At 42.8% G+C, this 20,803-nt stretch overlaps 1 protein-coding gene across 22 annotated transcripts in view; it reads left to right on the top strand.

The window, feature by feature from the left end:
• The window catches only part of LOC109878241 (uncharacterized), a 205,849-nt gene that overhangs the window by 111,065 nt on the left and 73,981 nt on the right, over positions 1–20,803 (top strand). For 13 of the 22 annotated variants that reach the window (XM_031820149.1, XM_031820155.1, XM_031820153.1 and 10 more), the window contains 9 exons: positions 668–745; positions 987–1,334; positions 1,498–1,716; positions 2,989–3,321; positions 3,432–3,653; positions 3,882–4,223; positions 4,325–4,549; positions 5,852–6,184; positions 6,295–6,525. In XM_031820149.1, the coding sequence (XP_031676009.1) occupies positions 691–745; positions 987–1,334; positions 1,498–1,716; positions 2,989–3,321; positions 3,432–3,653; positions 3,882–4,223; positions 4,325–4,549; positions 5,852–6,184; positions 6,295–6,525 (2,308 nt within the window). In that variant the 5' untranslated portion in view covers positions 668–690. Of the gene's footprint in view, positions 1–667; positions 746–986; positions 1,335–1,497; positions 1,717–2,599; positions 2,808–2,988; positions 3,322–3,431; positions 3,654–3,881; positions 4,224–4,324; positions 4,550–5,851; positions 6,185–6,294; positions 6,526–20,803 lie in introns of those variants that run through there. The other 9 variants (XM_031820161.1, XM_031820158.1, XM_031820160.1 and 6 more) reach the window with 6 other exon arrangements.

Here is a 20,803-nt window from a genome sequence, read left to right as displayed (position 1 = left end):
TGAAAGTCACTGGCTGTTTAGCCTCACAGCTTGAGGATAGGTGCTGTCATTGAACCTGGTGGTCATTCTTTAGTCACTGGCTGTTTAGCCTCACAGCTTGAGGATAGGTGCTGTCATTGAACCTGGTGGTCATTCTTTAGTCACTGGCTGTTTATCCTCACAGCTTGGGGATAGGAGCTGTCATTGAACCTGGTGGTCAGTCTTTAGGCTGCTGTACAGCTTGATGGACTGTAGAGGATTGAACATTTATCCTCCTATATTTGGGGTTCTGAGAATAAAACAGCTTCAGAACAATCAATGTAGAAATATGTGTTTACAGTTCTACACATCTGGTCAATAAGTGGTTGTTGTTTATGTTGTTTACAATGATGATGACTCCTGTATATATTAGTAACTCCTGTAATATTTATTTTTGCATCATGTCAGTTTAAGTAGACAGATGTAGACAGACATGCAACACATCACACACATTACATACATAGTGCAATAGACTTACAGACAGACAGTATTCACATAGACAACCATATTGCACAATACAACACAACACAATATGAGCCTGGTTCATTTTCAGTAATGAGGTCCTGTACCCCAGTTACAGTTTCTACTTCAATGTATCAGGTGGAGTTAATCACCAGCTATAGAGTGAGTTGTTGTTCATGTTTCTAAGACTGCAGGGTGGGAGATGCAACAATGGTCTTGAGAACAGCAGGAAGTGTGTTGGTGGTCTTTCTCTGGTCTGTGACAGGTATGGTCTCATTCATAACTTATACGTTGGTCAATCTACAGACATTTGTATTACATTTGCTTGTGTTCTGTTAGGCATCTCCACTTCACTTTAAATAGTTATGTTTCACACCTCACTGAGTGATGATTATCTGTGGTTTCCAATTTGGCAACAAAGTGTGGACAAACCCTAAACAGTGTGAGTGTGAGCCAAATACCTTGTTCTAATTCTGATACCATTGTGATGTCTAACTGTGTTTCAGTGGTACTGGGTCAGGATGGCTGGAGTGTTACATACACCACTCAGAGTATCTGTACCTTGAAGGGGTCAACAGTGGATCTGTTCTGCTCTTACACATATCCCAGTGGTCATAAAGTCACAACAACCTTCTGGTTCACTAAAATGGAGGCTGGTATAGAACCTGAAGATCTAGGTCAGGACCCAGAGTATGCAGGTCATCTGGAGTATCATGGAGATAAGAAGAAAGAATGTACCCTGAAAATCACAGACTTGAGAGAGAGAGACTCAGCTACGTACAAGTTCAGATTACTAACAGATCAGGAAGGAGGGAAATATTCTGGAAGTCCTGGAGTCACTCTGTCTGTCACAGGTACAGTTACATTCAATATAGTTAAACTGTTGAATTTAATTTAGTTCAGGATAAATGTCTTGGTTTGTAGTTATCTCTGTATAACATAGGATTTCCTCCATCTTTGTATTAGAGTGACACGTCAGTGATAAAGGGATTTACAGTGATATTGTTTTTTCTCCAGGTCTTCAGGTGAAGGTGACTGGAGGACATCAGGACAAGACACTGACCTGTATCACCACCTGTACTCTGACTGACAACCCCACCTACATCTGGTACAAGAACGGACAACATCTAGATGAGAGCACCTCCCCCAAGTACAAATACTCAGTCTCCAATGACTATGAAGACAGTTACTCCTGTGCTGTAAAAGGCCATGAGGATCTCCACTCTCCTGCAGTTTGTGAGTGTTTATTTATTAAGGGACAGATTGACATTTACTGTGGGTCGGGACAGGACTGGTCTTCAAAGTTTAAAATATTTTCACATGACCCTCCCCTTGTACTGTAAAATAAATTGAACACCCTCCCCCTCATAGAATTAACTCAAAATCATGTTTACGAACACAAATAAGAATAACTGTAGCGACCTGCATTTATAAACGTGAATACCGACTGATCGATGCCACGCAGGGCTACGGGCCAGAAGGTTGAGGGTTCCCGACCACCACAGACAAGCTCACCCTGCCTGTTCTATTACACTGTGATCATATACAAAATATATGCAACACATTTTCCACCAACAGGTTTCTGTTCCAATGCAGCACACAGCCAATAAACAAAGCATACAGACTTCAGGCACTTCAATGTCATGGTTTGTGTTTTCAACACCACAATAAATAGACAATGTAAATCTGGACAAACAGAGAACACATCCCTCCCTACCTTGTAGTCTTACCCAGTATTGAAGGCTTGACAATCTCTGAATGTCATTCAACTTGTTGGTGTTTTGTAACTAATGTCTCTTTCCGTTCATCAAATGGCTGCTGCTCAGTTTGGATTGATTGACTGATTGATTTTATTTGTCAGTTAAAGAAATACATATATAAACCATATTATTTTAAGTGACCAGGATTGTTGTTTTAAAGGATTGTACAATAAAGTTGGGGACTTATATCCATTGTGGTCCCTGTGTTTTACATAAATACATATACAATTATACTGAACAAAAATATAAACGCAATGTGCAACAATTTCAACCATTTTACTGGGTTACATTTCATATAAGGTAATCAGTCAGTTGAAATACTGTATATTCATTAGGTCCTAATCTATGGATTTCACATGACTGGGCAGGGCCACAACCATGGGTGGGCTTGGGAGGGCATAGGCCCACCCACTGGGGAGCCAGGCTCAGCCAATCAGACTGAGGTTTTCCCAACAAAATGGCTTTATCACAGACAGAATTACTCCTCGGTTTCATCAGCTGTCTGGGTGGCTGTTCTCAGATGATCCTGCAGGTGAAGAAGCCGGATGTGGAAATCCTGGACTGAATGTAAAAAAACACACAATCCTCCCCTAAACAAAAACTAAATAAATCCCTAATACATCACTGTAAAACTGTATACAATGTATATCTGTGTTGGTTTCATTTTGTAATATGAGAAATGTTAGCATTTCTAGATAGAACTGAGAATACAATCTAGCTGACCTCTTGTTATGTCACTGTGTTTCAGGTGTTCAGGGTCAGAGCTGCAACAGAGTGACTTACACCAAGAGGAGAATCTGTGTCTTGAAGGGGTCAACAGTGGACATATCCTGTACTTATGTTGGTTATTATTACGCCACATCATCATTCTGGTTTAGAAGTGATAAGTCGACACCTGAAGACCTAACCACAGACCCAGGGTATGCAGGTCGTGTGGAGTACACTGGAACATACAGAGGTCCCTTCACCCTGAGAATCACAGATCTGAGAGAGGAGGACTCAGCTGAGTATCGCTTCACTTTTAAAGCAAACAACATTGAATGGGGTCATAGTTTCCCAGGAACAAGTCTGTCTGTCACAGGTAATACTACACTGTATGATACAACTGTAAATCATAATGAATTACAGGATGAATATATGAACCATCCTGTTAACACAGAGGTGTATGTGGTTTTATACATATTGTTTCAGGTCTGCAGGTGAAGGTGACTCCTGCTGCAGAGGGACAGAAGACACTGACCTGTATCACCACCTGTACTCTGACTGACAACCCCACCTACATCTGGTACAAGAACGGACAACGTCTAGATGAGAGCACCTCCCCCCAGTACAAAGACTCAGTCTCCAGTAACTATGGAGACAGTTACTCCTGTGCTGTAAATGGCCACGATAATCTCCATTCTCCTGCAGTGTGTGAGTATGAATGAAACTAGTATTTTATGTGGTATCATTTGGAACAAATAAGAATGGTTTTAATTTCTCTGTCAATATTCTTAACTAGATATATTGGAATGATAAACAGTTTTATAGATGTATGTCAATATATATATTGTTTATTATTCAAAATGAACCTGTCCAATACATCTAAAACATTGAGTCTCATTTTGGTTTCAGGAATTGATCAGTTACATTTTGTTTCAGGTGTTGTGGGTGAGAGCTGTATGAATGTGACTTACACCCATCAGAGTATCTGTGCTTTGAAAGGGTCAACAGTGGACATATCCTGCTTTTACACACATCCCAGTTGGTATAACGTCACAGAAGTGTCCTGGTTCAACAAATGGGAGTCTGGTGTCACTAAAGACCTGAGCCTGAACCCAGAGTATGTAGATCGTGTGGAAAACCATCGACAAACAGAAAAGGACTCCACCCTGAGAATCACAGACCTGAGAGAAAGTGACTCAACTGAGTACAAGTTCAGATTTACAACTGATAAGGCAAGATGGGGGTACAGCTTCCCTGGAACATCTTTGACTGTCACAGGTAACACTGCACATTATAAAGGTTTGAAGAGTCATGATGTTAATAATTAACTCAAACCAATTCTGAACCATATACTCTTTTTTTGCTCTCCTTTAATTCAGGTTCTCAGGTGGAGGTGACTCCTAAATGGAGGTCAGAGTATAAGACACTGTCCTGTAGCACCACCTGTACTCTGACTGACAACCCCATCTATATCTGGTACAAGAACGGACAACATCTAGATGAGAGCACCTCCCCCCAGTACAAAGACCCAGTCTCCAGTAACTATGAAGACAGTTACTCCTGTGCTGTAAAAGGCCATGAGGATCTCCTCTCTCCTGCAGTTTGTGAGTGTTTATTTATTAATAAGGGACAGATTGAAATTTACTGTGGAACGGGACGGGACTGGTCTTCAAAGTGTACATTTTTTCACTTGACCCTCCCCTTGTACTTTAAAATAAATTGAACACCCTCCCCCTCATAGAATTAACTCAAAATAATATTTTCGACCACAAATCAGAATAACTGTAGCGACCTGCATTTATAAACGTGAATACCGACTTTGCCACTTTAGCCTGCTTTTGTGGCCTGATCGATGCCACGCAGGGCTACGGGCCAGAAGGTTGAGGGTTCCCGACCACCACAGACAAGCTCAACCTGCCTGTTCTATTACACTGTGATCATATACAAAATATATGCAACACATTTTCCACCAACAGGTTTCTGTTCCAATGCAGCACACAGCCAATAAACAAAGCATACTGACTTCAGGCACTTCAATGTCATGGTTTGTGTTTTCAACACCACAATAAATAGACAATGTAAATCTGGACAAACAGAGAATACATCCCTCCCTACCTTGTAGTCTTACCCAGTATTGAAGGCCTGACAATCTCTGAATGTCATTCAACTTGTTGGTGTTTTGTAACTAATGTCTCTTTCCGTTCATCAAATGGCTGCTGCTCAGTTTGGATTGATTGACTGATTGATTTTATTTGTCAGTTAAAGAAATACATATATAAACCATATTATTTTAAGTGACCAGGATTGTTGTTTTAAAGGATTGTACAATAAAGTTGGGGACTTATATCCATTGTGGTCCCTATGTTTTACATAAATACATATACAATTATACTGAACAAACATATAAACGCAACGTGCAACAATTTCAACCATTTTACTGAGTTACAGTTCATATAAGGTAATCAGTCAGTTGAAATACTGTATATTCATTAGGTCCTAATCTATGGATTTCACATGACTGGGCAGGGTCACAACCATGGGTGGGCTTGGGAGGGCATAGGCCCACCCACTGGGGAGCCAGGCCCAGCCAATCAGACTGAGGTTTTCCCAACAAAATGGCTTTATCACAGACAGAATTACTCCTCGGTTTCATCAGCTGTCTGGGTGGCTGTTCTCAGATGATCCTGCAGGTGAAGAAGCCGGATGTGGAAATCCTGGACTGAATGTAAAAAAACACACAATCCTCCCCTAAACAAAAACTAAATAAATCCCTAATACATCACTGTAAAACTGTATACAATGTATATCTGTGTTGGTTTCATTTTGTAATATGAGAAATGTTAGCATTTCTAGATAGAACTGAGAATACAATCTAGCTGACCTCTTGTTATGTCACTGTGTTTCAGGTGTTCAGGGTCAGAGCTGCAACAGAGTGACTTACACCAAGAGGAGAATCTGTGTCTTGAAGGGGTCAACAGTGGACATATCCTGTACTTATGTTGGTTATTATTCCACCACATCATCATTCTGGTTTAGAAGTGATAAGTCGACCCCTGAAGACCTAACCACAGACCCAGGGTATGCAGGTCGTGTGGAGTACACTGGAACATACAGAGATCCCTTCACCCTGAGAATCACAGATCTGAGAGAGGAGGACTCAGCTGAGTTTCGCTTCACTTTTAAAACAAACAACATTGACTGGGGTCATAGTTTCCCAGGAACAAGTCTGTCTGTCACAGGTAATACTACACTGTATGATACAACTGTAAATCATAATGAATTACAGGATAAATATATGAACCATCCTGTTAACACAGAGGTGTATGTGGTTTTATACATATTGTTTCAGGTCTGCAGGTGAAAGTGACTCCTGCTGCAGAGGGACAGAAGACACTGACCTGTATCACCACCTGTACTCTGACTGACAACCCCACCTACATCTGGTACAAGAACGGACAGCGTCTAGATGAGCCCACTTCCCAACAATACTCTAGTAATATCCTAGTAGTGTTGGGTCATTCTGCGGACAGTTACTCCTGTGCTGTAGAACACCATGAGGACCTCCACTCTCCTGCAGTGTGTAAGTATGAATTAATCTACTATTCTACTTAGAAAGCATCAAAAACTTTATATCAATGAGAAGAGTATTACTGCTTTATCTCTACATATTCATCATTACATAGAAATGACAGACAACGTCATAGATATATGCATGTCTATAGTGACAATGTTCAGTACCTCAGACACTTGAAGAATAGTTTAGTAGAGACACTCAAGTCCTAAAGTGTATTATTATTGTTCATGTTTTGTGTAAGTGAGAGTTTTAGATAAGTGAGTGATAGTTTTAGTAAGTGATAGTTTTAGTAAGTGATAGTCTTAGATAAGTGAGTGATAGTTTTAGTAAGTGATAGTTTTAGATAGTTCTCTGACTTTAGATATGATTTAATTTTGACATGACGTCATTTGAGGTAGTATACTACAGTCTTGACCCTCTGACATATTCTCCTTTACTAGATGCTCCAAGGAACACCTCAGTGTCAGTCAGTCCCTCTGGTGAAATAGAGGAGGGCAGTTCAGTGACTCTGACCTGTAGCAGTGATGCCAACCCACCTGTGGACAAATACACCTGGTACAAGAAGAACGTAACCTCACCAAAAGCATCAGGACAGAGTTACAGCATCACTAACATCATCTCTGAGGACAGAGGAGAATATTACTGTGAGGCCCAGAATGGAAGAGGATCTATGAGCTCTACAGCTCTGATGATCATTGTAGCAGGTAAAGTTACATCTCAATACAAACCTACATGTTTCAATCTAATCTTAATCATTATGTTTTGGCCTTTTACACCTTAGTTTATAACTATACATTGGGTTCTAAGATCCCTTAACAAGTATTGTATTAATGTCCTGTATTATAGTTCATTTTAGTTAATTATATAATGCCATGTTCTCATATCATCCATATTTTATTATAGGGAAACAAACCTCAGTTCTGACTGCAGCTGTAGGAATCATAGTGGTTGTTCTGGTTCTCATCCTCTGTCTCTCTGGACTCATGTGGTTCAGGTGAGTGAAAATGCATATTATCATGTTGCTCATTATTTAAATGTAGCCCTCTGATTTGTCGTTAACTTCATTTATGACGTAATGTATTCAATTAATGTGCAAAACAGGAAGAAGGCCTCCAAACCCACCAACACAAGAGACACAGCAGACGTTGGACAGGTGAGTCTGTTGGAATCAGAAGGAGACTGTGATGACTGTATTCTTTGTGGAACATTTCCACTCCTCATGTTGTCTGTCCTCTCTCTCCATCAGGAAGACTCTAGTCCAGTGTATGACAACATCTCAAACATGGCCATGAACTCTACTGCAGCACAGACCGCTGACACAGACAACCAGGATGATGTTCACTACGCCAGTGTCCACTTCTCTGGCTCCAAAAACCAGGAAGGTCCTATGTACTCCACCGTCCATGTGCCTCAACCCCACAAAGAGGATGAGGATGTCCCGTACGCTGCTGTGAATTTCTACCTCCCCAGTGCTGCCACCCGATGAGCATATTCTGCATTAAGGTCATTCATATGCTGCAGTTTATTGTAGGAGATGTCATCAATAAGCAAAACAGTTGACCCTTATTGACCACTATGAAGCCAAACTATGAACCCAAATATGGACATCTCAGGACAGTTACTATGACATGTCTATAATGAGGGGGTGACGTGATGATTGTTTTGAGGAACTGTTCTTCTGTTCCAAATGGCACCCTATTCCCTATTTAGTGCACTACTTTAGACAGAGCCCTATAGGGTGACACCATTTGGGACGCCGTCTTTGTTTCATTTTTTGTTTCTCTCTTCAGACCCGCAGCAGCACAAGCAGCTGAGGAGGACTTCTCTGTTCTCTACAGTACAGTCAATAAACCCTGAACCAAGAAGACCTGAACACAACAAACCCTGAACCAAGAAGACCTGAACACAACAAACCCAGAACCAAGAAGACCTGAACACAAAAGACCCAGAACCAAGAAGACCTGAACACAACAAACCCAGAACCAAGAAGACCTGAACACAACAAACCCAGAACCAAGAAGACCTGAACACAACAAACCCAAGACCAAGAAGACCTGAACACAACAAACCCAGAACCAAGAAGACCTGAACACAACAAACCCAGAACCAAGAAGACCTGAACACAAAAGACCCAGAACCAAGAAGACCCGAAAACAATAAACCCAGACCCAAGAAGACCCGAACACAACAAACCCAGAACCAAGAAGACCCGAACACAACAAACCCAGAACCGAGAAGACCCGAACACAACAAACCCAGAACCGAGAAGACCCGAACACAACAAACCCAGAACCGAGAAGACCCGAACACAACAAACCCAGAACCGAGAAGACCCGAACACAACAAACCCAGAACCGAGAAGACCCGAACACAACAAACCCAGAACCAAGAAGACCCGAACACAACAAATCCAGAACCACGAAGACCTGAACAGAACAAGTTTGACAATAGCCTTGTGTATCAGGACCTGTATATCTAAACTAAGTGATATATTGCCTGTGGAGGTGTGGAATATTGACCATTATAAACTGGGTGGTTTGAGCCCTGAATGCTGATTAGCTGACAGGCGTGGTATACCAGACCGTATACCATGGGTATAAACATTTGTATTTACTGGTCTAAGTACATTGGTAACCAGTTTAAAATAAGGCACCTCGGGGTTTGTGGTGCATCCAAGCACTCCGAGTTGCATTGTGCATAAGAACAGCCCTTAGCGGTAGTATATTGGCCATATACCACACCTCCTCAGGCCTTATTGCTTAACTTTATAATGGCAACAAGGTACTTCAGGGGTTTGTGGTATATGACCAACATACTGTTCCACGGCTTATTTTAAACTGGTTAACAACATAAATAGAACAGTAAACAAATATTTTTACGTCATACCCGTGGTATATTGTCTGATATACAGTATAGACTTCTGAAATGCTGTTTCAGCCAATCAGCATCCATGAACCAAGCTACCCAGTTTATTTAATAATATATGCCATCTAGTAGACACTTTTATCCAAATTCCCAGTCATTACAGTCATGCATGAATACATTTTTCCTATGGGAAGTCCCAGCAGGAATGGAACCCACGCTCCATGCTGTACAAACTGAGCCACAGGACGACTCTATTCACACTTAGAGTAGGAGTTCTGATCTAGGGTCAGTTATGACTTTGAAACAATTATGATTTAGAAAGGGACCTTAACATTTTTTTACATATTTTTTACGTTGAAAAATGTTGTATTTCTTGAGTTCCAGTTATATCTTACAGAGCATTCAGAAAGTATTCAGACCCCTTGACTTTTTCCACATGTTGTGATGTTTCAAACTTATTCTCAAATTGATGAAATAGTTCTCTCCTCATCAATCTACACACAAAGCCCCATAATGCTAAAGCAAAAAAGGTTTTTAGACAATTTTGCAAATGTATAAATACAAAAAAACTACAAAATCACATTTACATTAGTATTCAGACCCTTTAATCAGTACTTTGTCGAAGCACCTTTGGCAGCGATTACAGCCTCGAGTCTTCTTGGGTATGACGCTACAAGCTTGGCACACCTGTTTTTGGGGAGTTTCTCCCATTCTTATCTGCAGATGCTCTCAAGCTTGGTCATGTTGGATGAGGAACATCACTGAACAGATATATTTAGGTCTCTCCAGAGATGTTCGATCAGGTTCAAGTCCGGGCTCTGGCTGGGCCACTCAATGACATTGAGATTTCTCCCGAAGCCACTCCTGCTTTGTCTTGGCTGTGTGCTTGTGGTCCTTGTCGTATTGGAAGGTTGAACCTTCACCCCAGTCTGAGGCCCTGAGCTCTCTGGAGCTCGTTTTCATCAAGGATCTCTCTGTACTTTTCTCCATTCATATTTCCCTCGATCCTGACTAGTCTCCCAGTCCCTGCCTCTGAAAAATATCCCCTCAGCCTAATGCTGCCAACACCATGCATCACCGTAGGGATGGTGCAAGGTTTCCTCCAGACGTGACGCTTGGCATTCAGGCCAAAGAGTTCAATCTTGGTTTCATCAGACCAGATAATCTTGTTTCTCATGGTCTGAGAGTCTTTAGGAGCCTTTTGACAAACTCCAAGCAGGCTTTCATGTGCCATTGGCTTCCAACTGGCCACTCTACCATAAAGGCCTGATTGGTGGAGTGTTGCAGCAATGACCAAGGCCCTTCTCCCCCGATTGATCAGTTTGGTCAGGTGGCCAGCTCTAGGAAGAGTCTTGGTGGTTCCAAATTTCTTCTATTTAAGAATGATGGAGGCCACTGTGTTCTTGGACCTTCAGAAATGTTTTGGTACCCTTCCCCAGATCTGTGCCTCAGCACAATCCTGTCTCTGATTCAAAAGACAAATCCTTCGACCTTTTGCTCTGACATGCACAAATCCTCCTTTTGCTCTGACATGCACTGTCAACTGTGGGACCTTATATAGATGGGTGTGTGCCTTTCCAAATCATATCATATTAATTGAATTTACTACAGGTGGGCTCCAATTAAGTTGTAGAAACATCTCAAGGATGATCGATAGAAACAGGATGATGCGGAGTTCAATTTCGAGTCTCAAAGCAAAAGGTCTGAACACTTATCTAAATAAGGTATTTCTGTTTTTTAGTTTTAATACATTTGCAAACCTTTCTTAAAACCTGTTTTTGTTTTGTCATTATGGGAAAGTGTGGTATATTTGTATTTAATCTATTTTAGAATAAGTCTGTAACGTAACAAAATTTGAAAAAAGTCAAGGGGTCTGAATACTTTCCCAATGCATTGTATATAATTCCAAATTTTTATGTTATGTTCCTGAAACAAACTTGTGAGACTTTTGCCTCAACGTCCAGGAAAGAGTTAATGCTAATATCAAATCTTTTTTTTTGTAAACTGTGTTTAGTTTTTAACTAAACTTTTAAGAATAAACTTCATTGTCATTGTTTTTAACTTGTTATAACAGTATCTTCAGTAGAGAGAAAATGGAACACTTTCAAAATCACACCTCTTGTACTTTACAGTAACTACAAATAAGAGATTTGGGCAATAGTGGTTCATTCATCTTCATCATCATCATCATGTCTGTACAAAATATACACAGACACTTTCAGAAGGAGCAATGTCCAGCACCTAGACACACAACCAGTTACATTAAATATTATTCATTGTCATTTTTAAAACACTCAACATGACATAACATCTGTGTTTGGAGTGTGAAGGGTAATTCAGTCAGCGAGGGCATTCCATTCCAGAACACAGAGATGGAACATTCTGAAATGTTCGATGATTGATAATAATACATCTCACAGTTAACAAGTTCAGACCAGGCAGTGAGATTATTGCCTGATATAAGAATGACAGTTCCCCATTTTGTCCAACTAGTAGTTAGTGAATACATTACGTCATTGTTAAGTGAGAATGTGATGTCATATAGAATGAGTGTTATGGTCTCCAACATGTCGTGGCTCTTGACCCCCTAATTGTTGACCGACCTTCCCAGGTAGGTTGTCTTTCTTTGGGGACAGAGAGGGCCAAGGAGTGGAGGGGAGAGTGGAGATCCCATGGAGAGATACCTTTTATGCCCATGACAGCACCACTGAGTGTTTTGGGATAGAGCTTGGGGCAGGAGCAGTGGGGGTAAATATGTGTCCCTTCTGTTAGGCCACACCCACAGGAAGTGTCATTAAATTATGTTGTCGAAAAGATGCATGGACTGCATGATGTTCTAATCTTGGAAGGGAGGCAGGAAGGGACAAAAAGCACAAAGGGTAAGAAGCAGTTGGAGAGAAGGTTTAATAGAATAACAGAAGCAGGACCTTAAAGTAACTGTCCAATGAAAATCTCACTTTTAAAACCTGATATTAAAGTACATTTTATACACTATATATTGTATGTTTACGCACATTAAAATATCCTGTTATCCATACATAGTCTAATGTAGCCTGTTATCCATATATAGTCTAATGTAGCCTGTTATCCATATATAGTCTAATGTAGCCTGTTATCCATACATAGTCTAATGTAGCCTGTTATGCATATATATTCTAATGTAGTCTGTTATCCATATATAGTCTAAAGTAGCCTGTTATCCATACATAGTCTAATGTAGCCTGTTATCCATACATAGTCTAATGTAGCCTGTTATTCATATATAGTCTAATGTAGCCTGTTATCCATATATAGTCTAAAGTAGCCTGTTATCCCATATATAGTCTAATGTAGCCTGTTACCCATATATAGTCTAATGTAGCCTGTTATCCATATATATTCTAATGTAGCCTGTTATCCATATATAGTCTAATGTAGCCTGTTTCCATCTATATTCTAATGTAGCCTGTTATCCATATGCAGTCTAATGTAGCCTGTTACCCATATATAGTCTAAGGTAGCCTGTTATCCATACATAGTCTAATGTAGCCTGTTTTCCATATATAGTCTAATGTAGCCTGTTATCCATATATAGTCTAAAGTAGCCTGTTATCCATATATAGTCTAATGTAGCCTGTTATCCTTATTTAGTCTAATGTAGCCTGTTATCCATATATAGTCTAATGTAGCCTGTTATCCATATATAGTCTAATGTAGCCTGTTATCCTTATTTAGTCTAATGTAGCCTGTTATCCATATATAGTCTAATGTAGCATGTTATCCATATATAGTCTAATGTAGCCTGTCATCCATATATAGTCTAATGTAGCATGTTATCCATATATAGTCTAATGTAGCATGTTATCCATATATAGTCTAATGTAGCCTGTTTTCCATATATAGTCTAATGTAGCCTGTTATCCATATATAGTCTAATGTAGCATGTTATCCATCTATAGTCTAATGTAGCATGTTATCCATATATAGTCTAATGTAGCATGTTATCATGTCCAGTCCAACTCCCTTACGGACTCGGGAGTGTCGAAGGTCAAGAGCCACGTGTCCTCCGTAACATAACCCAACCAAGCCACACTGCCCACTGAACCTTGAAGCCAGCCACACCGATGTGTCAGAGGAAACACTGTGCACCTGGCGACTGTGTCACACCCGACACGCTACAGGAGTCGCTAGAGCGCAATGGAACAAGGACGTCCCTGCCTACCAAACTCTCCCCTAACCCGGAAGACGCTGGGCCAGTTATCCTCTGTCCCAGTCGTGACCGGCTGCGACAGAGCCTGGACTGAACCAGGATCTCTAGTGCCACAGCTAGTAACTGTGATGCAGTGCCTTAGACCACTGGAGGCCTGGAACAAGTTTCTCCTGATGTGTTTGATGACGATTTACTTTGTATTGCTGTCAGACATTATTACTTATTATATATTTTATATTTTATTATATTATATTATTTTTTTGTTTAAAAACATGTAATCAGCACATTACATACATTTAAACATTTGCAGTTTTTTACATTTTATATTAATTATAATTTTATATTACGTAATAATATATTGTTCAGTGTCATGATATCACGTGTTTTGTCATCACATGTTTCATTATTACGTATTTTATATACGTTAAATACCTTTGCAGTTTTTACAGGTTTAGTGTCAATACAGTAGAAGCATCATGTTGTAAATAAGATCAACATTTAAGACAATAAATACACAGATTATTTGATCAACTAATAATACATTGATTCATAACTATTTCCACTCAGCTCTTGTTTCTTGTATTTCTGCCTATTAGACACATGTTGGCGACATTTAATCATTTAACCGTGAGTGGCGAGGCCAGCGTTTCCTAAACTCAGTCCTGGGGACCTCAAGGGGTGAACGTTTTGGTTTTTGCCCAAGCACTACACAGCTGATTCAAATAATCAAATCTTACTGTTGAGTTGATTACTCAAACACAGAGGCAGTGTTACTTAGTTGTCTTATTAACCTCAGAAATATGATTTCTAGTCACTGAAATGACCCTAGTTTAACCCTGTGTGTTCCTCCAGTGAAGGGTATTCAGCTGTATAAGCACAGCCAGTATTTATTTTCACTAAAACAGCTGTTTTGCAATGAATGTCTATAGTAGCTTCAACAGCACTCTGCAGGGTAGAACCATGTAACCGGAGGACAGCTAGTTTTCATCCTCCTCTGGGTACAATGACTTCAATACAGAACCTAGGAGGCTCATGGTTCTCAAGCTAGCTGCATCTAATGCAGCTAGCTAGTTTAGTTGCTCAAATAACCGTCTCAAACAGAGAGGGATGGTATGTTAACTAGCTGGCTACGGCTATCCAGCACTGGACCTCTTAAAAGTCAAGGTAAGATTTTGGTTTTATTCATTTATTGCCACCTGCGCCCACCGGTGTAACTGCTATACTGCTTGCTGACTGTACACTGTACTGCATGATTGTAGCGTGTTTACTACCGCATTAGTTCTAGTAGATATGTTGACAATACGTTAGCTAATATGGTAACAATGATGTAGGCTGTGTGTAGCGTTAGCAGTCATGATATGAAGGTTTGGCTTGGAAATGTTTTTTCTCCTGTTCACAGACAGCTGATGTGTTGTGCACTGAAGTCCACAGGTGAAGGGAAAAGGTGAGAGGAGTATAGTGCAGAGATGTAAGAAGGAATTCTACAATGGGCAATGTGATCATGCTGTTTGTCGGTGTCTGCTTTGAAAGTGGCCTGTGTTTGAATGTAATCAGAGGTGTATTCATTCATTCATTTTTTTTTAAATGAAAGCAAACGGAACGAAATTGGATAAACATACCTGAACTTGACCAAGAGAAAGTCTTGTTTGCAACTGTCGGATTAATGATCACATCCTAGATCAGGTAGATGCAGACCAGAGTGTACAAGGTGGTACTGAATGTGTCACTGTTTGTCACCTTGATTACTCTAATGTTTCTGTTGACCTGTGAACCTACGTTCTAGCCTTTCTAGCTAGGTTGTAGCAACCTCATGATGGCTATAGGGAACATTAGAGTATCATGATATGTAGTAGCTAAAATATATCCGTGTTACATTGAACTGGGCGAATGGAATATGAATGACAGTCATCCAAAATGCCATGATAGAAATAAGGCCATTATCATTAGACATGTTTACTCCCTCATCTTACATGTGTCTGTCTGTCTGTCTGTCTGTCTGTCTGTCTGTCTGTCTGTCTGTCTGTCTGTCTGTCTGTCTGTCTGTCTGTCTGTCTGTCTGTCTGTCTGTCTGTCTGTCTGTCTGTCTGTCTGTCTGTCTGTCTGTCTGTCTGTCTGTCTGTCTGTCTGTCTGTCTGTCTGTCTGTCTGTCTGTCTGTCTGTCTGTCTGTCTGTCTGTCTGTCTGTCTGTCTGTCTGTCTGTCTGTCTGTCTGTCTGTCTGTCTGTCTGTCTGTCTGTCTGCGTCTCTCCATCTCCCCGCCATAGTATAGAAAGGCTGCAGTACCAGATCCAACCACAGGGGTCATAGTATATACAGACTGCACAACCAGACACCATCACAGGGAGCATAGCCATTATTAGAGGAGTTTGTTTTCTGATTTAACCAAAACACTACAACAATAAAGAAATACATGCTGTACATCTAACATTAATTTATTGTGATGTTTAGCTACAATGTTTCCTGATGGAGGACCTCTCCTCCCCTCATGACTCCAGTGGTGGACCTTTCCTCCCCTCAGGACTCCAGTGCTGGACCTCTCCTCCCCTCATGACTCCAGTGGTGGACCTCTCCTCATGACTCCAGGGGTGGACCTCTCCTACCCTCAGGACTCCAGGGGTGGACCTCTCCTCCCCTCAGGACTCCAGGGGTGGACCTCTCCTCTCCTCATGACACCAGTGGTGGAGCTCTTCTCCCCTCATGACTCCAGTCGTGGACCTCTCCACCCCTTCCCTCAGGACTCCAGTGGTGGACCTCTCCTCCCCTCATGACACCAGTGGTGGAGCTCTTCTCCCCTCATGACTCCAGTCGTGGACCTCTCTCCTCCCCTCATGACTCCAGTGGTGGACCTCTACTCCCCTCAGGACTCCAGTGGTGGACCTCTCCTCCCCCCAGAACTCCAGTGGTGGACCTCTCCTCCCCTCAAGACTCCAGTGGTGGACCTCTCCTCCCCCCCAGGACTCCAGTGGTGGACCTCTCCTCCCCTCAGGACTCCAGTGGTGGAGCTCTTCTCCCCTCATGACTCCAGTCGTGGACCTCTCTCCTCCCCTCATGACTCCAGTGGTGGAACTCTACCCCCCTCAGGACTCCAGTGGTGGACCTCTCCTCCCCCCAGGACTCCAGTGGTGGACCTCTCCTCCCCTCAGGACTCCAGTGGTGGACCTCTCCTCCCATCATGACTCCAGTGGTGGACCTCTCCTCATGACTCCAGTGGTGGACCTCTCCTCCCCTCAGGACTTCAGTGGTGTTCCTCTCCTCCCCTCAGGACTCCAGTGGTGGACCTCTCCTCCTCTCAGAACTCCAGTGGTGGACCTCTCCTCCCCTCAGGACTCCAGTGGTGGACCTCTCCTCCCCTCAGGACTCCAGTGGTGGACCTCTCCTCCCATCAGAACTCCAGTGGTGGACCTCTCCTCCTCTCAGAACTCCAGTGGTGGACCTCTCCTCCCATCATGACTCCAGTGGTGGACCTCTCCTCCCCTCATGACTCCAGTCTTGGACCTCTCTCCTCCCCTCATGACTCCAGTGGTGGACCTCTCCTCCCATCATGACTCCAGTGGTGGACCTCTCCTCCTCTCAGAACTCCAGTGGTGGACCTCTTCTCCCCTCATGACTCCAGTCGTGGACCTCTCTCCTCCCCTCATGACTCCAGTGGTGGAACTCTACCCCCCTCAGGACTCCAGTGGTGGACCTCTCCTCCCCCCAGGACTCCAGTGATGGAATCTCTCCTCCCATCATGACTCCAGTGGTGGACCTCTCCTCCTCTCATAACTCCAGTGGTGGACCTCTCCTTCCCTCAGGACTCCAGTGGTGGACCTCTCCTCCCATCATGACTCCAGTGGTGGATCTCTCCTCCCCTCAGGACTCCAGTGGTGGACCTCTCCTCCCATCATGACTCCAGTTGTGGACGTCTCCTCCCCTCATGACTAGTGGTGGACCTCTCCTCCCCTCAGGACTCCAGTTGTTCACCTCTCCTTTCCTCATGACTCCAGTGGTGGACCTCTCCTCCCCTCAGAACTCCAGTGGTGGACCTCTCCTCCCCTCAGAACTCCAGTTGTGGACCTCTCCTCATGACTCCATTGGGTGACTATGTTTATTTCTGGTTATTCCACAGTATACATTTCTACAGTTATAGGTTCTATAGGCCATCTCAAATAGCACCCTGTTACTACAATCCTTGTATTTTGACTGTGGTCACCTCCCTCCATTCCTCTCCTCCTTCTACATTCTGTACTGTAGGTGAGGGGAGATATAATTAGAATGTAGAACTCTGATACTCTCTATGTTCTGTACTGTAGGTGTGGGGAGATAGAGAGTATCAAAGTTCTACGTTCTAATTCTATGTTCTCTACTGTAAATGTAAATCTCCCTCGGCCTGAACTGTGAAACATGGAAATGACATCATCATTAGAACTTGAAGGGATCTTTGTCCAGTGAACCTCCTCTATGATGACCATGTTGTAGACACTAAGGGGGATGACATCTGTTGTTATCATGTGTTTTACTGTGTATGTATGGTCATGTGACTGGACATGTGACCCCTTGTGATGTCATTGTGAGACTCAGTGCCAGCCTGATGCCATAGGGTGCCTAGTAATTGCCCCTACAGGGGATAAATAAATTTTATTTTTGAATTGAATTACAGTTGAATATGGGGCATGTTGCAGGCAGACTATATTACAGTCACCTGCCTGCTCTCACAAACATTAGTTCTTCTCCTTTTTTACCTAAAGGGGTACTGTAATTCAAAATCAAATAGCTAAATGATCCATGATATGACCACCTTAAAACAATTCCATATGTCAACTAGTAGAATAACCCTCCCGTCCCCGTCCACTGACGGCTCAGACTTCTAGATATTCAGAATCCCAGTGTCAGAGGGAGTCCAGTGCCTAAACACACAAATCAAATTGTATTTGAAACATGCGCCGATTACAACAGGTAGACCTTATTGTGAAATGGTTATTAAATGCTTATTAAGCAACAATGCAGTTTTTTATGTAAGGAATATTCCTATTTTTAATTATAAAAATTGTAAATAAAACTGAAACTAAATCACAATAAAAATAACAATAATGAAGCAGCAATAAACAATTATTCAATGTAAAAAAAACTTAAAAAACGCATCAGACACACATCACTCAGACACACATCACTCAGACACGCATCACTCAGACACACATCACTCAGACACACATCACTCAGACACACATCACTCAGACACACATCACTCAGACACACATCACTCAGACACACATCACTCAGACACACATCACTCAGACACACATCACTCAGACACACATCACTCAGACACACATCACTCAGACACACATCACTCAGACACACATCACTCAGACACACATCACTCAGACACACATCACTCAGACACACATCACTCAGACACACATCACTCAGACACACATCACTCAGACACACATCACTCAGACACACATCACTCAGACACGCATCACTCAGACACGCATCACTCAGACACGCCACGCATCACTCAGACACGCATCACTCAGACACGCATCACTCAGACACGCATCACTCAGACACGCATCACTCAGACACGCATCACTCAGACACGCATCACTCAGACACGCATCACTCAGACACGCATCACTCAGACACGCATCACTCAGACACGCATCACTCAGACACACATCACTCAGACACACATCACTCAGACACACATCACTCAGACACACATCACTCAGACACACATCACTCAGACACACATCACTCAGACACACATCACTCAGACACAGCATCACTCAGACACGCATCACTCAGACACGCATCACTCAGACACGCATCACTCAGACACGCATCACTCAGACACGCATCACTCAGACACGCATCACTCAGACACGCATCACTCAGACACGCATCACTCAGACACGCATCACTCAGACACGCATCACTCAGACACGCATCACTCAGACACGCATCACATCACTCAGACACGCATCACTCAGACACGCATCACTCAGACACGCATCACTCAGACACGCATCACTCAGACACGCATCACTCAGACACGCATCACTCAGACACACATCACTCAGACACACATCACTCAGACACACATCACTCAGACACACATCACTCAGACACACATCACTCAGACACACATCACTCAGACACACATCACTCAGACACACATCACTCAGACACACATCACTCAGACACACATCACTCAGACACACATCACTCAGACACACATCACTCAGACACACATCACTCAGACACACATCACTCAGACACACATCACTCAGACACACATCACTCAGACACACATCACTCAGACACACATCACTCAGACACACATCACTCAGACACACATCACTCAGACACACATCACTCAGACACACATCACTCAGACACACATCACTCAGACACGCATCACTCAGACACGCATCACTCAGACACGCATCACTCAGACACGCATCACTCAGACACGCATCACTCAGACACGCATCACTCAGACACGCATCACTCAGACACGCATCACTCAGACACGCATCACTCAGACACGCATCACTCAGACACGCATCACTCAGACACGCATCACTCAGACACGCATCACTCAGACACGCATCACTCAGACACGCATCACTCAGACACGCATCACTCAGACACGCATCACTCAGACACGCATCACTCAGACACGCATCACTCAGACACGCATCACTCAGACACGCATCACTCAGACACGCATCACTCAGACACGCATCACTCAGACACGCATCACTCAGACACGCATCACTCAGACACGCATCACTCAGACACGCATCACTCAGACACGCATCACTCAGACACGCATCACTCAGACACGCATCACTCAGACACGCATCACTCAGACACGCATCACTCAGACACGCATCACTCAGACACGCATCACTCAGACACGCATCACTCAGACACGCATCACTCAGACACGCATCACTCAGACACGCATCACTCAGACACCATCACTCAGACACGCATCACTCAGACACGCATCACTCAGACACGCATCACTCAGACACACATCACTCAGACACACATCACTCAGACACACATCACTCAGACACACATCACTCAGACACACATCACTCAGACACACATCACTCAGACACACATCACTCAGACACACATCACTCAGACACACATCACTCAGACACACATCACTCAGACACACATCACTCAGACACACATCACTCAGACACACATCACTCAGACACACATCACT

This window comes from Oncorhynchus kisutch, unplaced genomic scaffold (genome assembly GCF_002021735.2).
Source record: "Oncorhynchus kisutch isolate 150728-3 unplaced genomic scaffold, Okis_V2 scaffold3072, whole genome shotgun sequence".
Taxonomy (NCBI): domain Eukaryota; kingdom Metazoa; phylum Chordata; class Actinopteri; order Salmoniformes; family Salmonidae; genus Oncorhynchus; species Oncorhynchus kisutch.
The sequence above is the reverse complement of the archived record's forward strand: the minus strand, read 5'-3'. Positions and strand labels throughout refer to the sequence as shown.